This window comes from Acanthaster planci, linkage group LG17, assembly GCF_054643075.1.
Source record: "Acanthaster planci isolate LZ-2023a linkage group LG17, COTS_SCS, whole genome shotgun sequence".
Lineage (NCBI taxonomy): Eukaryota > Metazoa > Echinodermata > Asteroidea > Valvatida > Acanthasteridae > Acanthaster > Acanthaster planci.
In genome coordinates, this window is record NC_141793.1 from 913405 (window position 1) to 937038 (window position 23634).

Genomic DNA, 23634 nt, shown 5'->3' on the forward strand with positions numbered 1-23634 from the left:
TTACAAGCGCTTTAAGCGATCCACGGGCTTGTCTCCTTCCATTACATTGATTTCGAATTCAGACTGATTGTGAGATTTCCATTCCCCTGTGAATCTTATAATGCGCAACAGCTACACTTCGGACTGCAGGGCACGACTAAAGGCTGGACCACAGCAGCTCACTACTGAGTCGCCTGCAGCTTGGGTTGAGTATACTGTATGGCTCAAGGGGTCTGGCAACCGCCGCAAAGCCTTGCAGATAATTGATACTGTGTAGATATACTCCTTGTCCCACACACTGTCCTTTTCAGATGCAATTTGCAAACGTAGTGCAGTTCATCTTCAAGTCTCGTGCACTCGGGCGAGATTTATGGAGGAAAATGGACTTGACAATTGAGGAGCTCTCAGAACTCATGACTTCGTACAAAGGAAAATAAATAGGCAATAAATATATCGCAAAGCTATTACCCGTCTACGCAAGGAGAAAAGGATTATACAAGTTAAGGCAAAGCAATTTTGAGCTGGCATAAGACACAACAGCCACAGCGGGAACTTTCAATTCGCTAAAGCTGAGAAATTAACTTTGCAAATCAAATATAAAATAACGGTCAAAAATGACTACTGAAATGCAATAGCACTGTAAAAACCAACACCCGTTATAAATGCGTCTTAGCGCTGATTGCAAACATGTGACCGTTTAATTAAACACCTTTTACGAAATTAAAAAGTGTTATCACGCGATAAACGTGTTTGTTTCTTGTTGTTACACCCAAATATGTAATTGTGTTTAAATTTACTAACACATCAACACGTCTTTGTTACAACAAATAAATTAACACCACAACAGTTCATAAAGTGTTAGAAAGAAGGCATTTAAAAGGCGTCAAAACATGAACACTTTTTGTTTGTTGGGGTGTTGGGTGTTTGTTTGTTTGTTTGTTGGGGTTGTTTGTTTGTTTGTTGTTTGTTTGTTACAGTGGTCGGTTTTAGTATCAACGCATCGTGGACATGAGGACTGAGGGGAAAAGATAATAATCTCTCAAGACGGAGAATAAAAAGCAAAGATGTATGATTTCCAGATGGTTACTTTGATGACATTCTGGCAATTCATTCCTATTTTACTCGGTTAGCTGTGAATCAGGTCTTCAGTGCAAGTTCCTGATATTCATCTAGCGTTTTGACATTTGCCTGGTTTCGATTTTTTTTGGGGGGGGGCATTTTAGCCCACTTTCCTCCCAAACTGTACGGCAATACATCAGACTCAGCCGTCAGCTTTAGTGATAAGTCATTCCAGCCCGGGTCCTCGCATATTGTTTCGACCACGTGGGCCAATTCCCGCTCCATTAATCCACCAGATTGAAATGCAGTCATGGCGGGAGTGATCCACGATCACCCGAGCAGGCTCAAATCCCGATTTATTTATAATTCACGGACTGACACCTCGCACTGCGAAACATTACCAGCGAATCATACAGCCCCTTGCGGGGGCACGACTGGTAGGGCTTGGCTATATACGAGCACTGCTGCTACGTGGGAGACAACAGGGGCTGTATGATTCGCTGGTAATGTTTCGTAGTGCGAGGTGTCAGTCCGTGAATTATAAATAAATTGTACAATTTGCCCATCTCAGTACCAAGCAGACTCTTTGTTTGTCCGAGCCTCAGTCTTTCCGCCAACTAAGCTCTCTGTTTCGAATCCGAGTGAAGTTGGCGCAATTTTTTCGGCGGCGATTTCTTACTTTCAGCAGAGACGTACCGAAACACACGCACACGCACGCACTAACGACTCTGGATTGTGAGAGAAAAAAAGGTGACGGAATGGATTGAAATTGTATTCAGTGACCGTGCAAAATACCACTCCCTACGGCCGGCCGTGTCAGAAAATGGTCCCTCCAATTTCCGTCGCGAGCAGACTCGTCTGTCAGACGATCCTGAAACGTTCGAGATTGGACGAGACGGATTCGACTTTCTATGACTCGAAATGCCATCGATACCAACGATAAATCAAACAAGTGGTGAAATTACGACCGCAATTTCGGAACCGATTTTCGCTATGCTCTCTGTACGCGCCGCTTATTAAACAGCAGAATGCGGGGGTGTCTGGGTGTCATTTTGCATAGGATGGCAACATTAAATCTTTCGGGCTGACGTTGATGCAAACATTGACTTAGGATAATTTGGTGAGATATCAAAGCTTTTGTTATAGTACAACTGGCATGCTTAATAACGTGAAACTATGTTTAAAGCTTAGAACTTACGGACCTTCAACCGCTTTAAAACCTGAAATAAACAAGCAGTAAGTGAAGTGTTTCCCCCAGACGTCTTAAATGTCTGTGCTAAATGAAGCAGGGTGATATCTTCAACACGAAGAGAAACACCTCCAGCTAATTATCCAGATATCGAATCCAACATATTTACGTAGTGTCTGCAAAATAGAGCCCTATCCCGTATCATACATGTGACGCCGTTGATTTTTTTTAAATGGGTAGGGGGAACAAATAAAACCCCCCGATTTCATTAATATCACTTGAAAGAAATTGCCTACGGGGCGACTTACCATTTCAAAAATAAAAACCACTGACCCTGCCGATACGACAAATTCGGCTGCTAATGGACGGAGCGAAATGGCGCTCTGTTGGTATTTTGGCATTAAACCTTGGGGTCAGTAAATACGAACACAGGTCGGAGATACAGGGAACGGGCCTCGGGGTGATTTGGAAAGCCTTAAGCACCGAAGCTCGGTGCGGCACCCGCGTCAGCAGTCGTTGCATAATTTGACACACGCAAGTCCTACTGGCTGTGGGTTAGACTTTTGCCATGGTCTCCTCAGAGTGCAGCAAAACCTGACAATATCGGCAAGACCCTCGACATTTTTTTGGTTTAGAGTGTCTTTGACCAAGTTCAATGATGAGAACGTGGCGACTCTTGGCCTGGATCTCCAAATACCAAATACCCTGTACCAAAGGTACAGTGGATCAAACAATAAATTAACAACCTCTACCAAGTCACCACGGGGATCTGTAAACATCGTACAAACTTAAAACCTATAACAAAACTATAAAAACCGAAAGTTAGATATTGTAATTTTTATATTTATGAATCTGCATATATCACTCGCTTCAATGATATTAGTCCTGCTTTACGTCGGTAATGTTAATTCTGTGAGTTTGGCCCTTGCATCGACGTTCACCAGTGGGACATGGCCGATCTAGTTCCTACAGGTGTTGCAATAATAACCAAGTTCTCTTACCATTGAAATACCAAAATTTATAGTACGTAGTAGTCGACAGCTCAAATTGTGTACAGGACTTAACCACAAAGTCTTCGATGTATCACCCTCTGAGACAACGCAAAGAATTCACAACTCAGAAAAAAACATACACCATCCATGCGTCTTTAAATACATCAGAGGTGTTCAGGTCATTCTCTATATGTAAAGATGAGCAGATATTATGTTCTTAATGAGGAAACCGCAACATAAATCACTGCCTCGGGGGAGATAGGAAAGTGACAGTTATTCTACAGAGCCGGCCAATTTTCCACAACCAGTAATTCCAGCGTCACGTTTAGTTTTTAAAATTTCGCCGCTGGGACTTCGGTCGTCAATAACGGATGCCAAGCATCCTCGTATATTTCACGGTTCATTGGCAGTGCGGCTTCATTTAAGCCCTTGTTTACTGACAATGCGCTGAAGGGAGTTGGCACATGGTGTTCTACGAAAAGTATTCTTGCTTTTCAAACTTGACAGACTGGGAGAAACTTTCAATAATGACAAATAATACTACCCGGTCTCATTACTTCGAAATGATGACACAGTCTCGACCGGCATACAGATGCTGACTTCTGAGAAGTGTGGTAAGGAGGAACATCTTTTACCGGATCTTGTGCAAACAAGGACAGATTGCCACAAACCAACCAGGACAGGATCGAGCAAGCTAGAAACCGATGAAGATGGACAATTCAGTGAAGGGAGGATTGCCACGTCACGTCCCTTCATGGTAATGACTGAGCGAAACCCAGACCAAAGTGGACCCTTGACGTCCACTGTAACAATAAAATCAACCAGCACGAATTAATAAGATCAGCCAAATTAAGATCTTATACACATACTAATAAGAAACTAACAAGCTTATTCTTATCTTTCCAGACAGAATGTGAACATCATCGGATATCATTTGCGCACATCAGCGCTGGCTGTCTTTTCCCCGACCCTTTAATCACATTGGCTTCTGTCTCAACAGCAATGGAATGAATTAAAAAATCGTGGATCGCTCGCCTGTCGTCCATGATATTATCAAGTTTGCTTCCTTTTCATTTTACAATAAAAGCAAAAGGCGTTGTTTCCTCTGTAAGTATTTGTCATCCGTTTACCTCAACGTCTATAATAAGAATTCCTCCATTTACATCAGATGCTAGCTCATTGTGCATCTACTCTCGGTCAACACTACTCCCGGTATTCAAATAAAAATGTGGATTTTGAGTCACACTTGAAATACGATTTCCAAGCAACAACTTAAGTGTTTGAGTGCAGTCAGCTGACACTTAACAGCACCGTTGTCTAACCATGTAACTTTCCTCAGAAAACTGTTTACTTTCAAGATTGAATGTTCCTGCAAGAGTTCGAAGTGAGATCCATCTCTGAAAATATGCACTCTCAATAGAATCAATGTCTCCTGCTTACTGCACACCAAATTGATGTTTCAAACTGAGCAGCTCAAACATGTTTTAAGCGTATAAAACAGGAAGTCTCGGCTTGTCTGATTTTTTTCCCTGCCTATTTTAAGCTTCGGGGAAAACAGGCGTCAAATCGGAAGTGACAACCTGACAAACTGCCAATATTTTTGCGAAGCAGAAATTAAATTATGTCAAGGTCGCACACAAAACATCTATGCAAGTAATGTTTCGCCCTCGCGCAGGAGGGGCAGCACTTCATAGTCAGGCACTTCATCAATTATCTTCCGTAGTCTGAGGTGACAGGTCAATAACAATCTTACTCTTTGGCGCAGGCATGGACTATGGAAAAGGCATAGGTCTCTACTGAGAGTAACGGTGAAGACATTGCTCAATATGACATGGTGCACTTGAGAGTAGTAGGTATTTACATTGAAAGAAGCAATTTATGTCACACAAACTTGGTGAGGGTGAGATTCATTTGCACAAAATTCAAACCACCGGAAAATTCAAACCATGTAATTCCATTCCCAAAATTATACATTAGAAACTCGACACGCCACATGTACCTTAAGAATTTTCAAGCTACTGAAAGAATACCAAACGATATCCGGGTGTAATATTTGTAATGTTGGCAGTTCGTTACCTATTTATAAAAGTCATATCTCAGGATTAACAATCAACATAATTCGTACAAAGGGATACTGGAACCCCCATGTAATACATTATTTCAGTGGAAGAAAAAATCTACTAGACAAGGTATTTGCATAAACCTGCTGACAAATCGCACCGGGTACAGTGGCAGGGAACGAGGCATTTTCCCGCGACTACTTGGTCAGTACCTAGCAACGCAACCCGTACAACTTCGTCGGATCTGCAAATATCAAATTTATATAGATCCGGCAAGCGAAGGAGACCCCAAACGACAATACATACAAAAGGAGCATGCAAGAAGCGCATCACCCGTGTGTCTTCTCGTGTCTGTGTAGTTCCTTGCGGATCATCAACTTACCAATGGCAGAGCATCTCTTCGGAACATCACTGCGATAGCTCCGAAGGCGTTTTTGGCAGTCAAAATAACGGCGCTGCTTGCTGCTTACCACCACAAATAAAAAATTGGTGATTGGTAGGCTGTAAACAATATTTATGCTTTTAGACTATGAAGAAATCCCAGACCGAAAGTAGGCAGTTAGTTGTACAACACAGGTTGTGTTTACACTGAGCGCAAACTACCACACGCCTACACTCCAGAATACAAGGTAAATATTTGAGTACGAAATGCTATGGTCATTAGACTTCAAAGGTCCTGGACTGTACCAACTGGTAGCACACACCAGAAGTCAAATGGGAACATAATTGCTTATTACTGTTAGACTTTGACATCATACACAATCAGGGCGACACTCGTGTCTCCACGCTTAGACCAGAAGCCACACAAAACTCACCAGACACCTCAGGAATGGCTTGGGATATACTCGTCCCGCAGTCCTTCGTAATTCAACATAACTCAAGCCAAACATCCACTGTCCTCTACCAAGACCTTGAATGCCACATGATTTGCATCAATCCTTCATTCGCGAAGCTGTAATGTCACGTAGCTCTATTCTTAACCAGCATGCAACTATTTTGTTTCCCGGTGAAATGTCGTGTACATCATCATTTAAAGTTTTGAATTAAATCAGTTTGTGTTTGAACACAATGTAGACACAGCGCATCAAATTACCTTCGAGATGCAAAGACAAATGGTGTCAGCTGAGCACAATACCAGGTGGATAAATAACGAGGATTGAATTCACAGGAGCTGCATTTATTGAAAGATAAAATGAAATGACTATCGTTGGTGAAATCATAGTGCGACGCGAACGTGACCATTACAGTTCGCTCATGCGTGACAAGAAACCTGTTCAAGATAAGGGAAAGTTGAATAGCACTTTCGCCAAGGAGTGGGTGTAAAATCCATCAAGTGTGAATAATGACGCCATGACATTTGATCCCTCCGCACTGCTTCCAGATTTACAACTTGAACGACGATGAGTTCCATGCATATTTAACGACGTTTCCCTTGTAATGAGATGCTAATATCTGCATTTTTCAACCCAGAACTATTATGTACAACAAGCTTTGAAAGATGATTTTAATATGAGATGGGTATAAAAATGACCTCATCTTCTAACTACTTCTGGTGAAATTGGACTAATTTTTGGAAAAAGCCTCCCCAAAGCTAAGGCAGACAGTGCACAGACCATATCAAGCCAAACATGTAAAACACATCGCATTGTATAAAGGCCTACGCGGAGAAAGTCTGGTGTATGGTGCGTGTCTGCATACCTCTGATCTTCCGTACATCTCCAGCGTGTGCCATGCTATGGGTGACCACGCAGGTTGTCTCACTGACCAATAAGCACTGATAATGCAATTAGTTGGTGATCCTTCGTGTGATCTGCCTACATAAGATCTACTTCAGACGATGGACTTACAGCAGTCTCATCTTGTTCATTGTCTTCAACAAAACTCGGCACGAGCTACGTTTTCTGTAACTGAAATTATAGCAGGAAATGTCAACATATAACTGTAATACATGTATACACATTTTCCGATATCAGTTTACTCACAGACTTTGCTACTGTAAAACCCACACCCCAAGCCCGACTAATTTTAAAACACAGAGACATTTCAAACTGTGATGACGTATTCAACGCAGCCCTTGACGTCACACTATTGCGAGAAACATCTGTCTTTTTCCTTCAGTCTTTTTCCTGCCACCGAATGGATCAACCTGAAATCCCCAGAGGTGTAAGCAATATCGCTGTGCATTCACGGTTTCGTCTCAGGCAGAGTTAAAAATAATCCAATATCCAGACATGCACGATGCACGTAGCGTTTTAGCTGATGGACGGTGGTTGCATGGTGTTGCAGCACCGACACTGCTGATGATGATTTGGTGGTGTTGCTGTCGTTTTACACTGCTGCTGTTCTAGCGGCTCTTGCTCATGCTACTGACATTAATTCCCAGGCAAAAACTTGTAAACAGTCTGCAACGCAACAGCACAAAGTTAGAGATATTTTGAAAATGTGCTTTGCGTTGTGCAAATTGGGTGCGCCATATCGTTTCTGCAGAAGACCAGATTAAAGAAGAACTTTAAATTATCTAAATAAATTATTTCATTATATTGTTTACATTTTCAATCTGAATTCTTAGCTGTTGCTCCTAGTGAACTTAAAATCAACACAGTGAAAAATGCCAGAAGAAATAAGGCAAAGATATTGCTTCGAGGAAACTTCGTCAAACATAAAAACCTATAAGCTTTGCAATTTATATAGAGATAAACAAAATGAGGAAGGCAAGACCAATGCACTCGTTGTAAAATATTGTAACAATAGAAATGGCCGGATTAAGAAACACTGCAGGAAATGGCTTTTCCAAGAAAGGACAGCACAAACATGATAGTCCAAATCCATTATACATTATTCACATTGAGGATTTGACCTAACCAGTTTCCGTTTCGCATCGATAACGCGGCGTCATTTGGCAGATGATAAAGAAAAAGACTTTGCAGAGTGTTCTCCTCTTTGAATGCAAAAGGCATGGTTGAAAGCATTTGCTCCGGGAAATTTCCCTCCTGTTTTTCTGAGCCTTCTGTCTCAAAAGGGGACTCCATTCATCTGATTCGGAAACAGGTGAATTTCAACTGTATCGATTTTTCTGGGCGCGTGAATTGCGATAGCCATCTCTGAGCGAGGCTCCCCGGCAGATGGGTGGAATTCGTGATGAGGGGAAGCAGACTCGAGCCGTGCGTGCGCGCCTTCTTAAAGTGCGTCAACTCAGATCCTGAACCCTAAAACAAAGACACTCTTGATCCAGTTGGAATTGTGCTCCTTGTCCTACAAAGCAGAAAACGTTGCCAATCGATGCCAGTGCCTGCATGCCCTTTACGTTCGGATGCTCGACTATAATAAAGAATACACATTTTGTCGCTTGCTTGTCAGAGGATACATGCACCCCAACTAAAAGTCGGTTTATTTCGTCTCCGAAAAAAACACAGAGTGACTGATTTTAAACTAATTTCCAAGCTGGCTTTGACTGATTAATTCGAAAAGCAATATGTTTATCAGCTCTGTGTATTTCCAATCAGTGCGTGTGTTGTACGTAGAAGGTTGCTCATCAATATTTCCACGTCTTCCGTCAAATAGTAGTACCAATGTGCCCTTGTTTCTTCTGTATTTACAAGAAACCAATAATCAAAGCGGTAAACATTTCTTATTTGTCCATAAAGCAAAAAGAAGTGTAGGCCTAAATGAATCCCCAGCTAAGTTATTATCCTAAAGATCTGGCAGGACTTGCTCATAAATGCACACGCCATGAAACTAACACAACGAGAACCAGATTCATGACTAAAATCCGGTACCTGTTTCATGTACAGTAATGACCGTATCGTCACTGGTCAAACGAAAGCAATAAAACTCCGCGTCTGCATATATTCCTTTCTTCCTCCACGTCGTACCATTTACATCAATCGTTAGGCAGCTTACAAATTAACTGCGATACCGACATTTCCTCATGACGGAACATTAAACAGTCTGCATGTATAGCGGTGGTGTGTCTTTCATCAAAACCTAATACGCGCGACTTTAGTGGAACTGGTATTGGCTCCTCTTACCAGAAATAATGTAGCCTCTGCTTAGAGAAGGGACTAACAAACTACACATTAGCTCAGAGCCTACAGCAATAATGATTCCATGTCGCCGGTGGTCAGTGCAATTTTTTTTCCTGATGTTTGGCTGTCCGACGACAGTCAAAGAGAGATGATTTGATGTTCGTTTAATGTGTTTTGCGTGAAAAGCTATACAGTATCGAGTTCGCAAGGCCTTGGTACAGAAAAGACCACACGAAGTTACAATATCCAAAAAACTTTATAAATTTATTTAAAAGACATTTCTTTGACGCAAATGACGCAACCTAATCAAATTAAGCAAGAGTAAAAATTAAACCGGAAATCTTGGGGCTATTGCTATCAGAAGTTAAAACGAACATGGTATTGCCGGGTTTATTCAAATCCGTTTTGGGTTTTTGAATTCGAGTGATATGTAACCCAAGACATGTTAGGGGCAGTTCCCAAAAGCGAACACCCACATTTACTCCAGTTTCATGACGTCAGCACATTAATGTAATTGCATTGATGCATACACCACTTAGTTTATCAGCTCCTGAGATATCATTCATGCTGGAGAGCAGTGTGTCAGGGAAGACCCTCTTCAGCCGGCCTTCATCACTCATCCTTCGTATTTCTACCAACCCACTGTTCCTCTCTTCTCATCCCTTTACTGATTAAAATTACATCATCAACCTCTTGGGGTTGTTGGCCCGTGCGCGGCCGTTTGCTCTCGAGTGCCCGGAAACCGTTGAAGAGCTGTATTCACCAGCAAACCTCTCCAAACGTCTTCCCGGACGCGGCTACCCTTTTTCAGTTCTTCTTCTTCCCGCATCCCCGTCTTTGCTTACTGAATTCGCCCTCAGGAGGAGCGTCTTCTTTCCGCGACATTCTCGTTCGTCTTGCCCGCTCGTCTTCGATTCATCCAGGAAACACCCGATGCCGCACTAACGACGGTGGGGAAAATAAGGCGGGAAAAGCCTCTTCAGGTGGCCACGGTTAATATTCGTCGGAGGACTTTAAGTGGGCATAATTACGAGCGCGGTGGCAAATACAAGCCGCGCTTCGTCTACAATATTCACAAGTAAGTCGGTCGCTAATGCACAGAGTATTGGGGTATTTAGGCCGACATCTCCGTTTAGTGGAAACAGGTGATCGTTCTTTATTAAATTGAACGGCAAATTTGCGATGTAAAGTTGGCAATAAGTGCGCATTCTGTAAAATTGCTCTGAAACTTGACGCGGTTTGAAAACCTCTGTGAGTAAAACTCAATCCACCGCATTAAAAAAAATGCACCGTGAGAAAAGGGCCCAAGGAACAATATTCACAAAACATGACTTTTCAAGCTCATATCTTTATTTAAAAACTTCCAATGTTTATATTTTATTGTCAAATTCTAGTCCTTGGCACAATATGGAAACATACAGTACATGATATAAAGCATTTTCCGTCCGTTACAGATGTTGGCCGCAATGAGTAGGACAAAAGTCAGGTAATTCATGAAGGGCAAGATGCGCACAGTCCGGATGCGAATACCACCACTGATCCGAATTAACTGCGCAGGCTCTTTGGAGGGGGGAGGGGCTGGTTTTGTTGGTTCGTGTGGCAAGTTCGTCTAAATCCAGTTCAGGAACACATCTATCGCAATTTGCATCACTTATCACGTACAATCCGTATAGACTACCCACTCAACTTACTCCTTCTGGCTAAAGCTTCGACGATCACCAGGATCAGACACGCACAGGTTGTTCTCCACATAACTTTTGACTTCATACTGGAACATATCATCCATAAGTCAGATCTTTATACCTTCCTTTCAACCCTAACCTTGCAACAAGAAATGCCACCATCTGTCCCCACCCTATCGTCTCATTCAGGCCCATCTCTTTCAAGGAAGAAATATCCATCTGCGGAAATTAAATCTGAGAATGAAAGGTGCAATCGTGACTGTTCTTTCTCTGTTCCGCCTCCCCCTCCCCGTTTGTGCTTTTCAGCAGCACACGCTGACGCCAGTCCTGTCCCTAGAGATTCAATAAAGACCCTTGAGAACTCCACTAAAGGAAACGATGGATGAGAAGGAATGCTGCGCAGGAAGATGCAATCCCAAGACATCTGAACGATGAGAATTAAGAAACGCCTTGCTGGGCGAACCCACCCTGAAGCCTGACGGAAATGACACCCGAGTTTGGTTCGTTGTTAGCAGTTAGTCTCAATGTGGTACTCAGATGCCTTTGATCTAGCGTACTAAAAGAGATGTAGGTATGCGGCGGCGATAAGACCCATCTGTGCGCGGCACAGAAGAAGCTCGAAATGCCAAAATCGGCCCGAGAGGTTTATCCGGGGGCACTTTTCAGAATTGCAAACACGGAGTGGCAGATCACAGTGATGAAAACCGCCGCTTGGTTTGGCGCGCAAACGAGAGCGCCACGCGGGCGACGGTTTCAACTCCTTTTCATATCCTTCGATTTCTTGGCGCGTAATCTCATCAGGTAAAATGTCCTCTGCATATGCGATGAAATACAGAAAACATCCAGGAGACTTGTAAAGATATTATCTTTCACCCGCCAGCCAAATACCTCAATAATGTTTTTTGTGGGCGGACTTTAAAGGCAGCTCCAGGTCATGTATGCATGTTTTGAGGGATGCTTTACGCGCACGAACACAGCTCAGGGATTATGGATTATCGTTGCCTGCAGCTAATAATTTGCCAGTTAAATCGGTATACAGCATGGATAATGCAGAGAACACCCAATATTTTCAGTCCCTTTTGCTCTAAAGGTTTTTCAGTGTGCCACGCATTCCTTCCACAGGAAAGGAAAAGTCAGCGGAATATCTGTGAGGATGCAGCCTTGATTACAGATTGTAAACATGTACAGATAATAACGCTGACTGAAAGTCCAGCCCAGCACCGGCAACAGAAAACTGAAATTGGACTCCGCAGCAACACCGCCAAAGGGACAGAATGACGGCACAGTGTAAGATGAGACCTGGAATGCCAAAACTACAGAGCAGCTTCATTTGAAATATCATTCCAGATGTGGTACAACGATTACACCCTGACAACACTTCAAAGTCAAGAAATGATGTAAATCAAAGAAGCAAATTTCTAGAATTCTTTAAAAGTGCTTTCCATCAAGATCTTAGACCACCATATTTACTTTCAATTGTTCCATTATCCTTTGTGGGGCGTACACGCATCTACTCTAAGTGAGTGTATGTCAGTTGTATGCCTACACAGCTCTTCTCAAAAGATAAATTTCTTGCTTTACTTATATGCCTATGAGGTCGTTTTGAAAAATAATTAAATACAATGAGAGGAATTAAGATTGGCTAAATATTTGATTGTACTTATTTGACAATTTTTAGTACTGTCAGTATTGTCGAGCCAAAGGCCACAACATATGCGGGGATGAAGTAAAAAAGAGAAGATAAAAAGCAAAAAAAGATATCCTTCAGCATCTATTTTGATATTGGGGTAGAGTGGAAAGTATCGATGTTTACTCCGAAAAGTCATACGAAGGGAAAAGCGTCCAGTAAAATTACCAGGCTTCAACCAACCTCCCCGGAGGCAAGCCTGCTTGGAGCTCCCTCCAGGATATGTTGACGCTTCCCTCAAATTAGTTTAGACAACTTCTGGTGATTCGTGCAGCCGAGACCGGTCAGGAGGACAAACACTGCTTAAAATCGAGCAAGATCGCTTCCATCATCATCATCGTTATCACCAGGCCACGCTTTTTGAGGGAACTTCCTAAATGGAAGTCTTTAGGGGAATAAACAAAGAAGCGTGCCGAACCGGTAAGAAAGGGGGGAACCGCTCGGTGAAATGCTCTGTGTCTCTTGGGGCTTCCGCTGTCTCCCCCTCCTCTAGGGCTAGTGGCTGATAGATTACACTCCAAGTCGATATTTACGGAGCATCCAAAGGAGTAATTAAGAAATGTTCGCTGACTTTCGTCAGTATGGATAGACGCGGACAGTGGAACCGAAGATGTACGGTTTCCTTCAGATCGATAGCCCACAAATCATTACACGCAAGAAAGATATACTTTGTCATATAGCAATAGACGCAGCTGCGGAATAAAGCAGTTACCAAAACAAGCCAGCTACAAGATTGCACAACAAAGTGTCTACAAACATCCACATACTTGGGGAATGGTTGAAATTATATTAGAATTGGGGTTTCTTCAGCACCAATCTAGAAAGCAAGGTATTTAAATAAAGCCACATACTGACAGAGCTTGCAGAGTAAGCGCTCTGAACGAGGAACGACACAAACACTCAATATCAACTCCAACAATGCACATCCGCAAAACCAACAGCCCAGCCGAGTGCCTAGAATATTGTTTTACCAATTATCTGGTTATCTATAAGTCACTTTGTTTGAGATGAACTCCATCTACCGCCTCCGTGTTTAATGAGGTGACAGTCAAATGTGATACACGCGCTTCCTTTATTTGATACATTCCCGCCATCCGTCTCAGGACAAGAACCTGAATTTATCACCCGGACTCGGTAATTGAAAGACCAAAGTGTGAGGCTGAAACGAGCGTTAACAGTTGTGCTCCATTCTTGCCATCTATTAGTTACAAGTGTGCAATGGAATTGCATTGAAACAGTTGTTTGTGTACGTCGCAACAGGAGCAGCATACAAGGCATTAAATTAAGGAAATCGCAAGAAGGTTTTTGTACTAAATCAGAAGTTAACTTTGAAGTAACCACTACTGCCCAATACAACAACTCAGCAGACACGTCCTCCATTACCATCATGTGGTACAAATAACCATGACATCATCAAAAAAGGATCATCTAATGGCTTTATATTGGAAGACAATCTGCCGACCTAAACCCAGTATACTATTTCACCTCCTTAACGACCAGTGGGAAGTTAGATTCTACCTATTGCACGAAAGGACCATAATGTTGTTCTTGGCACTCCTTTTACGCCCAGATCGATCTGCCAGGCGCTATTTTTACTTCTCGCGTCTCCATAAATATTATTTCTACTGATACAGGGCAGCGGTTGTACGGGTGAAACTTGAACCTTAGCCTCAGAAAGTGGACTCCGTCAGCTCAGAACTCAGATAATCGAAACAGCCGGCATCTGCACTATTTCCGGGGTAGACTTAGTGGCGATATGTCGTTCTCATGAGAGACAATCCAGATGTAATCCGTAATAGCGGAACAAAACTAAGGCACGGTTGAGCATGAGCATTAATGAATTCATGAACCGCCAACCCAGTCCCACCTGCAATATTCCTGCTTCTGTGCACAGTACAACGTAATTCAGGCTTTAAACAGTGTGAGAAAAAGTCGAACAAGCGCGAGTTTGAACCATTTTTAATTCCCTCCAACTGTTCGGTGTGTTGCTTACTAAAGAATCAAGGCTCTGTGAAGAACAAGTCTTGTTTAGAAAAACCAACTTCTGGCAGCATTAAGACAATTCAGTTCAACAGAAGCAGACGGCAAAGAGAAGAAATACGAGATTTTTCCAGGAGGGTAAGCAGACGTTTAGCGGTTTTTCATGTGACGTAATATGACGGGCAAAGGCATTTTAGGAAGCGTACCATGTGTGCGGAGGCGATCGCATTTTCGAATCAGTGTATTTCTATTGGCAGTTCATATACGCCACAATGCTGAGAGACTTCGAAGGCGCACGGGTTACCGTGTAAACTGAAAAGTGACCGTCAAAAATCACGTGACTGAAAATTCTCTTTAGAAAAACTTTACCACTGTTAAAACCACTAGTACCGTCATAACTACACCAACTGAGAGCTACGATTTTTTAAAATTTAATATCTGTCGCTTAAATATAATACGAGCCGAAAGCGAATACCTCTTTTCACCATCCCTTCATGTAAGTGTAAATACCTCATCAAAATATGCCACGATCATGGCTTTCAGAGAGTGGCGCTTCACTGACAAATGAAAAAAGTGAATTTCGCACGTAAGCGTAAACCTTTGTTGAAGCGTACTCGTGGAAATGTAATGGGAAAGTTCATCTAACAAAAAGAACAAAAAGCCAGTTACCAGTTTAAAAGCATGTGTATTAAGAATTAAATCCATTTTTTTTAAATATTCTTTTTAACAAAGCTCACTAACCATTGTAGTCAAGGCAGGCTTTGTATCAACAATATTGTCTTATACCCGGAATTACCATTAACAATTGCTCGCATTGTTGATGAAATGCATTGTAGCCTCCCAGCAGAATAAATTACTTCAGACAATTACATTCCAACACTGCAAAGAAAAGTGGTAAGGGGACCACGCCAACACGTTCATTCGGTATTGAAATTCCTAGCGTTATTTCAACACTCTTGGTGTTACTTTCAACAACCTCCAGCGCATTGTAACACTTGTAAGTATGTAAATTAACACCAGCAGTGTTAAAGTAACACGTTTGGGTGTGGCCATCTGATGACACCAAAAATAATTTTTGCAGCGATTAAATATCTTATGTACAGCCCTCCTGCTTACATGTTTCAATTAACCGAAACGTCCTTAAGCAACGTGAATGTATCTACCCGAACAATGAAAAAGCAGGTGAAGATTTTTTGGCTTAAGAGGAATTCGATAACAGCTATTAGAAAGGAGCAAAGAGATCGATGGGCATCATTCGGGATTTTCTGCCTTTTAAAAACGTTTCGATGAACATACTCATGTTCAATGACATGTACATGTATTTGATGTATCCTGGAAACGGTTGAAGGCTGGTCTCCATTTCGATCGTTTTTCCCCAAGACGGTCGGTTAATCAATTACTTATATGTACGTTGAGATTTTTCCAAAATTTCTTCCAGATCACCGATACATTCGCTTAATGTGTGAACTGCTCACGGCGCATTACCCTTGGTTCATCTTCATCTGGAATTTCAGTCATGTAAACTCAGTCATGCCACAGGGAGTTCATCTGACTGCTACTCACTTCCGCAGGTATTCCCATTGATATATGTACGGGCATGTAGCCAGACAGTCATATGAATGGTGAATCTAATCATTGGAGAATTGCGCAAAGAACTGACAAGGCGTATCAACTCATTTTTAACAGGGACTGAAGCTTTGCTTTCAGAAGACGAGCAGATGCTAGAAGCTACACAGTGTACAGGCCTATCGTAGATAGACGGGACATAGACGCGTTTCCAGGCGAGTATACTGAAAATGACAGCAAGTAATATTTCACTTCAGACAACATGTATACACAGGAGAATTATATTGTCACAACTATCCTCAGTGGTGACAGAGAAAACTCCTTTGCATTTCATCCCCAGCCTAAACAAAGAATTCACTAAATAGTTTCAAGTCAATCAGTTCCGACTGAATAATGATCCAGATTCAGCAAAAAGATTAATGATTATCTTAGAAGTGATTTTTTTTCTCAAAGTACAGTACATCATAATAAAAATTGATTTGGCTGTTTTTCTTCAGATTTAGAGTCCAACAATTAACACTTCACCAAATTTTAAGCCTTTACCTTGTTTATATTCTCATATCTGATTTTGAGACAGAATATATATACCCTTGGAGAAACCAGTCTCTGTAAGCCTGGATAAATTCTGCTAACATTCAAAAGTGCATAGTTGTGAAGGCACGGTGGTGTCCAAATAAAGCACAACATAAAGACGACTGTACACAATTCACGCCAAAAATGCTTCCGGGTAAAATATGGCGGAAATGAAACCTTTTAAAACAAATGTGGGCATTTATTGAATGCCCATCTTGTGTAAAAGTCGCCTATGTCTCAAATAATCAAGCTGCACTTAATTAAACTTTCTTCGCAAGACTTCAGTGACGGCTTCTCTCCGCGTGCACAGACAGACGCAATCGTCACGACTGATTTGATCTCAGTGTTGCCACATATTATGAAGCTGAAAAATAATATCGAGCAATGAAGTGGGACTTGGGATATTAAACAGCCCCGGTGTAATACGCAATCAGCAAGGGGTTTGCCTCGGGAGGAACTCTCTCCTCAACGCGCTGTCGTGCAAGCCACTGTATCATTCATGGAAGGTTCTGGTTACTAGTTTGGCGATGCGGATGCCCTTCAAGGCTCAGCGAGGACTGGACAAATAAGTCGCGGATTTACGGACACCTTGCCTGGCAGCTGCGCTATGAGCGCGCCTATAGGCCCCACGGGGTACGAAAAGGGCGATCCTATCCCGTCGGGATCTAGACGAACTGAGCAGTTGTGGTGTTTATTTCCACTGGGCGATGCATGCATATGCTGGGAAGGTAAGGTAGCCTTTTGGTCGTGACATTAAGATTACCTGTTCGGGTTAACTGCGTTACCACGGTGCACCAGTTCGCCTTAGGAGGGCGAAACATTAATGTTATAACGGAAGACACAAGGAGTCACTGTTAACAATATAATTCAACTTAATAACACCAACAGTCATACCAATAACACCCTTGGGTTCCATTTCCGCTGTGTTCCTACTCTCACGCGTGCACATATCACGCAGAGATGCTACGGGGTGTAAACACCGAATGAAATCTTGGTCTCACGCGAACATGCACGCACGTGATGATAGGCCTAAACTTGGCTCCCGTATTATAAGTAGGCAGATTCCATGGCGTCTCGAAAGTTCTTGGAGGAGTCCGCTGTGCTGCGTTTGCTTCTCAGGAGTGGAAATGTCGCCGCAAGCACTGCTTCACCGAGCATTTTGGAAAAAATCACAATACCATTAACAGCTAAATTCGATATGTAATAGTACATTTAATTAACACCCGTTGAGTCCTATTCACAAAGTCCACAAAGGGTGAGAAACAGCTCCACTTTGAAGCATAAACGAAACTTAATGGGAGAGGAGCGTTTCTTTAAATGTATCGTGTCTGGTCACAGGCATGTTACCGACGCTGCTGAGGCTGGATCAAGCTCTATATTGAACTCCGGGAGTAAGGATTTCCCAAATGATATCTGCATGAATGCCATCCAAAGGTCGAAAAATTACTAGCTGTTAACTATGACAACTACAGGTGAAAAGGCAACAGATTAATCCAGCGATTTGGATGCAAGTTACCACTGCGGTAGCACCATGCTAGCGCCTGCAAAGTTGGTATGCGTGCGTTTCATGCCTCTTCCACCAATGGGATGTCGTGATTTGCCTCAATGTACACGCACTGCAAGTTTTGAGAATGCGCGCACGCGTAGTGTCACCGTATTCATGATGTCTCCTTGGATTTGTCTATCAGCACTCTAGATACATGACATTGCCTCCTCAACCACCAATCCTTAACACATTAACTAAAGCCATCTGAAAATTGCAGTTTGAGAGACTGAAGTATTCAATGCTTTCTCATAAGCGGTACTTCAGATTCAAAGAGTTCGGATTCAGGTTCGTGCTTAAACTTGAGTTGACGGAAGGGAGCAAGAAAATGAACGCCAAGCCTCGGCCGGCCGCGATCTCCCCGGCCCCTCGAGAGGCCAGCGTTAATAAAGCCAAGATTCCCGCCAACGGTCAATGTTAATTACATTGTAATCTCTATGCAGGCCCGTGGTCATTCACGAATGGACCGAACTCGCTCTCCTCCAAAGCCCCAAAGGGAACAGTTTGGAATGGAGCTGAAAACACTGTCCTCTCGATCAAATTCGACCACCTCCTCGGAATCAAATAAGAATAATGGTGTTTTTCTTGTGCCGCGTACAGTTGAAAGGGTAATTATCAATTAACAATCTGAAAGTTTCGGCAAATTCTCTCTGCCGCCAAGTCGAATTTTCTGGAGGGTGGATGAGAGCGGTGATTAAATTTGCTCATGCGTGCAGCCTACGAACATTTCAAAGTGAAATGCCAACGGCACTAATACGTCGTACGCAGGTGACAGTAGGCATATGCATCCTGAAACCTCTAGCTGTATATATTTGGTTTCAAAAATAAGATATTAAAGGATTCAGAGGATGCATGTTAATATATGACAAAGCATTCAGCACGCCCTGTCCCGTGTTTTCAATAATATACAAAAAGTTCGAAAAACAGTACCTTGGGTCGGATATTAGTTTTGTTTTGATGGCGCTGTCGGCTACTCAGGTTATTTGCGTTTTACATACGTTTTATTCATAATCTTTATTAATCAGCATCAAATTACAGGGGTTAGGAAGAATGTCCAGTTTTAGAGTCAGGAGGAAACCGGAGTACCGGGAGAAACCTGCAGGAGTGAGTATGGACTGGAAACCAAATGCACTTAAAGCCTGCGCAGAGCCAGGACTCGTAATTTTTTTCCTAGGAAGGTTAGGGGTAATTATCATATACGGGCGTGGTTAACTGCAAGCCCGATCAGGTAAGGCGCTTAGAAACTTAAGTGACAGGGTAAATGTCGGACTTTACTTTCCTTTTTTTAAAAAAAATCCCCTATTATAATATAATTCCCCTCCAAGAAAAAAAAAACTTGACTTGTTGGTTCTAAGTACAACGCTCTTCTAACAGAGCTACCACGCAAGTCGGCCAGAAAGGCGATTTTGTTGTGTCTTATGCTTAAAAGTTCGTGTGCCCCATTTATGACGTTTGCCCCCCCCACCTTCCTAGATGAAACACGCATGCGTAACGGTTAAGATACGCCAATTTTATTATAATTACCCCTAACCTTAACAAACAATAAGGCAGCCGGGACTCGAACCCGGGCCTCATTGATGCAAAGCGAGGAAAGAACCGCTACACTCCCCCTTTTAATTACGAATTCAAAAAGGCAAACATGTTTCTGATTGTATTGTCACATGTACTTACGGTATTGAGACAAACACAATGGTATACAATTCCATTCAGTGGTTGTTATCGTTGAGGGAATGCTACCAATGAAAATGGAGAAATACTCAAAGTAATGACAGTCAGATGGAAATAAGGATTGGTACAAACAAATGGGAATTCGGGAACGTCTGTTCAACGAATCCAGAAAAATTAATTTCCCCTCTCTCGGAATAGGTACGGTTTGGATTCACGGACAAAGAAATTGGGACAAAAAACTTCGGGCTGATTGAGTTTCGATTTCACCGTAGGGATCTTCAGAGTTTGTTTCGTATGACAGGAAGGCTGGGTACTGTGAGCATGACGTAAATTCCCAACAGGACTCAGGGTGACAAATAAACATACTCGAGACTGGACACCGTACTCCTGGCCAACAAAAAAATGACACAATGCCATGTTTTGTTTTTTTTTTACATCGGCGCCATTTTTTGTGGCGCGCCTATGGTGCTTGGCCGTCAAACAATCGAAGCTTATAGCCAACTTACTGTCAATTTTCCAAACTCTTTGGTTATCTTTCCGGCAATAAAAGTAGAGTACTTCGCACACTATCTAGGTAAAAGATTATGAGGTTTCATTTCTGTAATGTCCAATTGCAAACTGCATTTTTCAGTGATGCGAAATTCCTTGACTGTACCCAATGCTGAAGTAATATCCTAAAGTACGAGAGAAATTGTTTCTCTGAGCTCGCATTCCCATCCCTCAAACGCTAAAACGTTCCGCTTTCGTTGTGCCACACTCGTGGTTAAATCAATTTAGCATGCAAGAGCTGTGCTGTTCAGGATGCCTGGAGCAATGGGATGGCTGAGCAGTACACCTCACTGCCATTGGGCTCACTAAAACACACAAAGAAACATGTTCCTCCACCGTTTTCAGAGCACTAAATAAATTTTAACCCATTGAGTACATTATTTGATAAATCATCTGCAAAAGACGAATTCTGTAGTGTCAGATATCAAGATTTAAGTCTTTTAACCGGACCTATGCATTTACAAATGGAAGCCTGTCTTTACGTCTCATATAATGGACGGCCTAGGTGAAAAAAATGGATTTGAATACAAGGGACTGAATGGCTGAGATTAGGGTTTGATTATTAGGAAATTTGAATTCTTGGTCACAGGGTTATCCATTAAGAAAGTGCAGCTACCATGGTTTCATGTTTTCGGTTAAAAAGCACTCAAAATGTCACTGCAAAACGGCTTTTTATCTTGACTTGCATGAAAAATTCCGGGATTTCAGAAATCAGTGGGAAATGATGACAGTAAAATAAAAGATTCCTATTCACACCAATCACTTCTTTCGTATTCAGGCCAGCACGCTTCAATATAAATATGTATACATTTTCAAAAGTTAACGTTTATAATGAATTACTATTCTAAACAACAAATGATTTTTTTGTGCTTATTATTTTTCAATAATCCTCTCCTCTGCTCTACAGCTCTCATTTGTTTAATGTTACGTAACTGAAAGCACCAATCAGAAGATGTTTTGCCGTTCTAAATGGAAAAAATATATATATACGAGTCACAGCGAGGGTACAGATGTAAAAAGTGGAGACACCAAGTCCGTTGAGACGCCTGATCAACGACCTACAATGAAACCAAATTTAAAAGCTGGTGACAACTATTTTCTGTCGGTGTTTAACCTACACCTCCATGCAACAACAGAAAACCTTGAAGTCGTTGATTGCGGTCGGGTCAAAGACAAATTGGCTTAAATTGAGAACGCTTTCAGCGGCCAATGCTCTAAATCCTGACTGAGAGTATTAAAAAATGGCTCTGACATCCAACGGAAGTCAGTGGTGCAAAATTTCACTTTGAGCCATTTCTCTGACTGCCTCTGTGGCTCATAAACCCATTCGACCGGTCTAACATTGCCAAGCTTGTTTTTATTATAGCCGTGTTATGCATAGACATAATACCATGAACTTAACATTACTATCTGTTGGACAAAATCTTTGCAATAGGAACCTCGTTTGTTCATTGCAGCCAGGCTTTTCAAAAAATCCCGGCTTAAAGACAATACTAAATCTTGCTATAAAGGACGGCCTAGGTGAAAAAAATGGATTTGAATACAAGGGACTGAATGGCTGAGATTAGGGTTTGATTGCTTCACCTCGACGAGGGTATCTCCTTTACCATCTATAGCTACGGTTAATCAACTACTGCAGGGCCAGCATCGCAACCTATTTTTTTTTCGCTCTGGGAAATAAGCACTCACTCTGATCTACAATCTGAAAAATCACGACGACTGAAAATTCCTGCATTAATTGAGAAGAATGCCAAGGAACTGCCGATTTCCCAAAAGACATCGACGTAATGTCAAAAATATTTCAGACCTATCATCCCACAAATGTTCATTTATCTAAGCTGTTTCTTTTTTGCCTAGAGGTGAAATTCGGAATGTACATGAAATTGAAGCACTTTCGAGAAAGTCTGCTACCGTTCCTTTTATCCCAAGCTGTTTGTAATCATTACCGTTATACATGTGTAATTCGAAGAAATTCTGCCCGTCAAGACTCATGTACGAGCCGCCTCGCGATTCCCTTGAAAGCCTCCAGTCTTATATCAGATTGGATATGTATACGCGTACCAACTGGACAAAGAGACGGACGGAAGAGCAGGGCTCGCATGAGTCCTTTCCGCGAGGCAAAGCATGATGAGAATAAGTCTCCAGAGAGAATCTACAATAATAAAGCTCAGGACAGAAATCTCATACGACAATGGAGTAGGTCCCGTTGTGTGGTAGACGCAATTTTGGGAGATCGCTGAAACTGGAATGTTACTTGTCAAGTGTGTTTAGGAAGCACAAACTGGAGAATGGGTTCCAAACAACATCCGCCTGGAGCAGAAACACCTCCTTTTGGTTGAAAAGAACCTCGTGGGTCGGAATTTTTCATTTTGTAGCGATACGATTGCAACGCTCGCGTTTCCTAGTCGTTCGTGAACCAGCGATGCGTAGTTCGTACCAAAGGAGCCTCCTTTGCTAAGGAAATAACGCCTACTTTTGCTCTAGCTCGAGAACCATACACTTTAACACAGTAGAGCATTTCAGCTGATGCCCATTTGCGCGATAAAAGGCTCTGACTAGTTACAGATGTTCAGCGATTAACTTTCTTAATCTGCACCCAACCACAGTATGCTGGCCTCCTTCGATTTGCTTGATAAAACCAGTTGAATGTAACGATGCTGCATAAAAATTCTGATGAGTTTAATGAAGTCATTGACTATGTGTATGAAGAAGTTGGCTATGGTGAAAAAAATGAACACTGAGGTCGCTGTTTTAGAATTAGAACTTGAAATCGGCAGGACCATAATCTTTGACAGACGAATTGCAGTGCTTTGAATATTGTAACCAATTCTGCGCGAATAAACTCTTCAGGTAACACGGGTTTCTTGGTTACCGTTCAACTATAAATGGGAATTTATTCATCTGGGGAGTTAACTATAAGATTTATCATTCAATGTGACCAATCGACAAATTTGCAGAAACTGTAGAAAATTCCTTTGATTGATTCAGAGACAAATTGCAAAACACCAGGGAAAACCTTACCCCCGGGATTTTGAATTTAACGCTGACATTTCAAAAAGTCGTCTTTTTTCCCACTTCCAAC

General features: G+C 42.1%; 1 protein-coding gene across 4 annotated transcripts in view; it reads right to left on the minus strand.

Annotated features, from left to right (window-relative positions):
- Positions 1-23634, minus strand: part of LOC110976690 (corticotropin-releasing hormone receptor 1-like) — an 84967-nt gene that overhangs the window by 52805 nt on the left and 8528 nt on the right. The window contains exon 1 of one of the 4 annotated variants that reach the window (XM_022230185.2): positions 6095-6239. The exons of 2 other annotated variants lie outside the window; for them this stretch is intronic. In XM_022230185.2, coding sequence (XP_022085877.1) covers positions 6095-6169 — 75 coding nt within the window. In that variant the 5' untranslated portion in view covers positions 6170-6239. Of the gene's footprint in view, positions 1-5661; positions 5845-6094; positions 6240-23634 lie in introns of those variants that run through there. One more of the 4 variants, XM_022230194.2, reaches the window with a different exon arrangement.